At 29.5% G+C, this 3,897-nt stretch overlaps 1 protein-coding gene across 2 annotated transcripts; it reads right to left on the reverse strand.

Moving 5' to 3' along the window:
- Window positions 1-2,318: 2,318 nt before the first annotated feature.
- On the reverse strand, window positions 2,319-3,618 carry LOC105136938 (transcription factor ORG2-like). Of its 2 annotated transcripts, none has more exons than XM_011042458.1 (3): window positions 3,259-3,618; window positions 2,803-3,147; window positions 2,319-2,703 (listed from the first exon to the last, which is right to left on the reverse strand). In XM_011042458.1, the coding sequence occupies exons 1-3, from the start codon at window positions 3,568-3,570 to the stop codon at window positions 2,614-2,616; spliced, it is 747 nt and encodes a 248-aa protein (XP_011040760.1). In that variant the 5' UTR covers window positions 3,571-3,618; the 3' UTR covers window positions 2,319-2,613. The 2 variants fall into 2 exon arrangements, with proteins under 2 accessions (XP_011040760.1, XP_011040759.1); XM_011042457.1 differs by having other exon boundaries at window positions 2,322-2,703; window positions 2,803-3,150.
- Window positions 3,619-3,897: the final 279 nt, after the last annotated feature.

The following is a 3,897-nucleotide window of genomic DNA, read 5'->3' on the forward strand; positions in this document are numbered from 1 at the left end:
TTATTGCATAGAAAAAAAAATGGATTTAAGTTGTAAAAATTTATACATAATTATACTAGGTAAAATCTAAAATTTAAAGAGTTATTAATTTGAACTAGAAAAATATATTACTTACAACACTAAAAAAATTGAGGAGGAAATCACTTGTTTGTATTGTTAATATAAACAGTGAAATAAATATTTTTTTTATTATTTTGTTTTTAATTTCATCATTTAATAATTAACTGATTCTTAATTTTTTTTATAATTTATTTTACTTTGTTTTTTTATAAGATCATCACAGTCTTAAACAAATATCCTGATATGTAGTTGATACTTAATTTCATGAATGTTTGATTTTATTATCATATAATTAGGTAAAAAAATTAAAAAAACAGAGTTATTAAACCCAATAGAAACCATGAAATGACTTATGGGTTTGATGAGTTAAGCTATGGAGTCCTGATTAATCCAATATGTAGTTGTTTTAATATAAAAAAAATAATATCTTTAATTTATTTCAAAGTAATATAAAGTTTTTATTGGTCCATTTGGATCCATCATGTCAATTGGATCATATCAGAACAAAAAAATAGTTTTTTTTTAAATTATTAAACTCAAAAGATTTCATGATTTGGATTGCGGATTTGACTTGTTTAATCATAAAGTTCAGATCGATCAAATAAATCTTTTTTTCATTACAAAGAAAGAGATGCCATCATTTTTTTTTAAATAAATAAATTATATTTTTATTGTTATTTAGATTGATTTTAAACATATCAAGTTGATTATGTTATATTAGAGCAATTTTTACATGGTTTAACTTAAAATCTAAACAAAGTAAAAAATCATGTTATGATTTTTTAAAATTAATTTATTAAGCTGAATTTAAAAAGAATGCAAAATATTTTCTTACGATATATATATATATATATATAGCATAACCCAATAAACTAACATTATTCACACCACTAGCAAAAAGTACTAGCTGTTAGTGGAGGAAGCCATGTTGCAAAAATTCTTTTTAAGTTGTTTTCATAGTTATTAAATATGGTATAACTAAATAGATTAATTTAGAAAATTCAAAATCCAAAACATGTTCTAAACTTTTATTTTTAGTTGAATTGAATTAAATATTAACTTAATTAAATTCATTCAACTTTAATCAAGTTTTTCACCCTATCAATCTATATAACTTGACCAACACTTTGCAAAACAAAAACAAATATAAATAAAACTTTATTTTTTTATAAAAATAATTAACCTGGATTAACTTATTTACTCTAACCCAGTACTCGTATATGTTTCTCAAATCGATCTCTATGTTATTTGGAGGAATTGGAATGTCTTCAACTCACACCGTTTTAAACTAAACCTTCCATGTCACACGCTATAAATTAACTACTTCAGCAGCCATTAGAAGAAAGTGATTCTATCAATGTTAACAGAGGAAATGAATTCTTTTTCAGTTGGAGCATCAAGTGCTGCACCTGCGTTGTCCAAATCCTCACCGGAATCCCCAGATTTTGTTGACAACTAGTCCAAGATACAATTCTCCTGAAAACTGCTTTAGTGTTTTATCATTAAGTGGTCTTCTTATCAATCTAATTTCCTTTCTTCATTGAAAGAAACAAAAACATTAGACTATCTGTTCAACATTTTTCTTATAAAAAAAAGTTTACCTAGGAAATTTAAGCCCATATATAGAGAACGAACTTCAGATACTATCACTCGGCCCCCAAACGTTGCATTATTCTGTTTCATTATTTTTAAATCGTCATGAAGACGAACTTCAGACACCATCACTCGGCCCCCAAACGTTGCATCTGTTTCATTATTTTTAAATCGTCATGAAAAAAAAAAAAAAAATCTTCTGTCCGGTGTGGTGTGTGGTCAATATCCATTTCTAACAAAAATATATTAAAAATCCCACTTTCACTAAGAGGAGATATCAAAAATTAAATCTTTCATGGCTTTGAATTTTTTATTTTTGCCATTGGCGAAGATAATGCTAGTGGTCTATCTTTTATTGTTTCCCTCTTCTAGTGCATGGTGTTGCTGGCCGAAGTATATTAATACTTCTGGGCTCGTCGAGATTACAAACAGTCATTGTTTCACGTTTTAAACTAAATTGCATATATATATATATATATATATAATCATGACACAAAGAAAACTATAAATTTGAGTTATATAGTCAAAATTATAAAAAGTACACATGTAGTTTTGTTAAGCAAGAATCTTATAAAATATAAAAAGATAAATTTAAATACCCTAAATATTATAAATAATTAAGAAACAACCAATCAGGAAAAATAATAAAGCTAAAATCCAAAATTAACAAGGAAAAAAATCTAAATTATGGTCCAAAACTTCGAAGGCAATTTTGAGAGCTTTCAAAGGAAATTGACAAATCCGAGTAGCAAGCAAACTTGATGAGGAGTACACAGAAGCTTAATTCATATTCAATTTTTTTTTGTATCAGGAATTCACCTATAAAATTTAAATCCAATCAGTTATGACTATTTTAAATCCCATTAAAACAGCTTATTAAACCATTTCTTTTTGTAAGTCTCATCCAGAAAATCCTACGCTAATTTTTCCGCATCAAATTAGAATATGGAGCACATGAATTTATAGAGACGATGATTCCCTCTTTACATATAAAGACACAAGCTTCGCCCTCATGGCCTCACTATCCAATGTGTAAGTTCCTTCCATGACCTGTAAAATTAATCCACAAAGTTAAAAATTAGACTATAAACTTTACGAAAGACAGACATAGAAGGACATACAAAAAAACACAAGCAAATGTTATAGCACCTGAAGATGTAAATTATAGAAGACCCTGTCCCCAGATGACTCAAAGGAAGAAGAGTTTTTTAGAACAAGTCTATCTTCCTCTAAGGTGAGCAAGATTTCTGATAATGGACTTTTATGGTTCTTGTAAGTGGAAATATGAACGACAACTTCTTTATCACTAAGCTGGCTTGCCGATACCGATGATAAAGAGCTATACACGGTGCCATTTCTTTGATTTTCTTGATGAATTATACCACCTTGCTTTGATAAAAGCTCCTCCTTTCTTTGAACCAGTCTCTCCACTTGCTGTTGAAGCTCAGGTAGGTACTTAAGTGCACGTGAAACAGTGGCCGGTACGCTTAATTTCTTCTGCAACGATATCATCACAACCATCAAACTCAAGACCTACCTATGCTTAAATTAAAAGCTTCTCTTGATTATAACGAATTGCCTCTTAGGGTTCAATAAGAAACGTACCATTTGATCTGCTGCTGGGAGAAGTGAACGAAGTGAAGAATACAAACTTTTAATCTTCTTGCGACGGTCACGTTCATTAGCGTTGTGGCTAAGTTTCTTGACCATGCTAGGGCCAACACTTCCACTATATGCTGTGAATGATGGGGAGCGATCAAGCTTTATTATTTGTGGTTGAGATGGAGGGAATTGAGTAATTAATGACTCTGGGGTTTCACTATCTCTAAAACTTAGGTAGTTCCCCTCATGGCTTGTGGGTTCCTCTACGGGCCATCCAAATGTTGAAAACAAAGTAGTAGGAGATAATTCTAACATTTTGGATTAGGTTTTAGGCTTTTGGAACTTAATTAGTTTGCTAAGCAAGTGAGAGATATGATCATGACTTTATATCATGAAGCTCTCATCATATATGCCTCATCATTTGATCATGTATGTCTCATCATTTGATTTTTTTATAATATCATTTATTATTAAATGGTGAAAAAATCATTAAAAAAAATTTGATGCCCGAGATGTAGTTATTTTTATAATATAAGGGAAAAATGAAAATGACATCTACCTAGCTAGCTTCTCGATCTTTTGCAAGAATATTCTTGATGCCGTGGTATTGTAGTGATACAACTTATGTATATGAATAGGCAG

The sequence above is a fragment of the Populus euphratica genome, unplaced genomic scaffold, assembly GCF_000495115.2.
Source record: "Populus euphratica unplaced genomic scaffold, PopEup_1.0 scaffold59.1, whole genome shotgun sequence".
Taxonomy (NCBI): Eukaryota; Viridiplantae; Streptophyta; class Magnoliopsida; order Malpighiales; family Salicaceae; genus Populus; species Populus euphratica.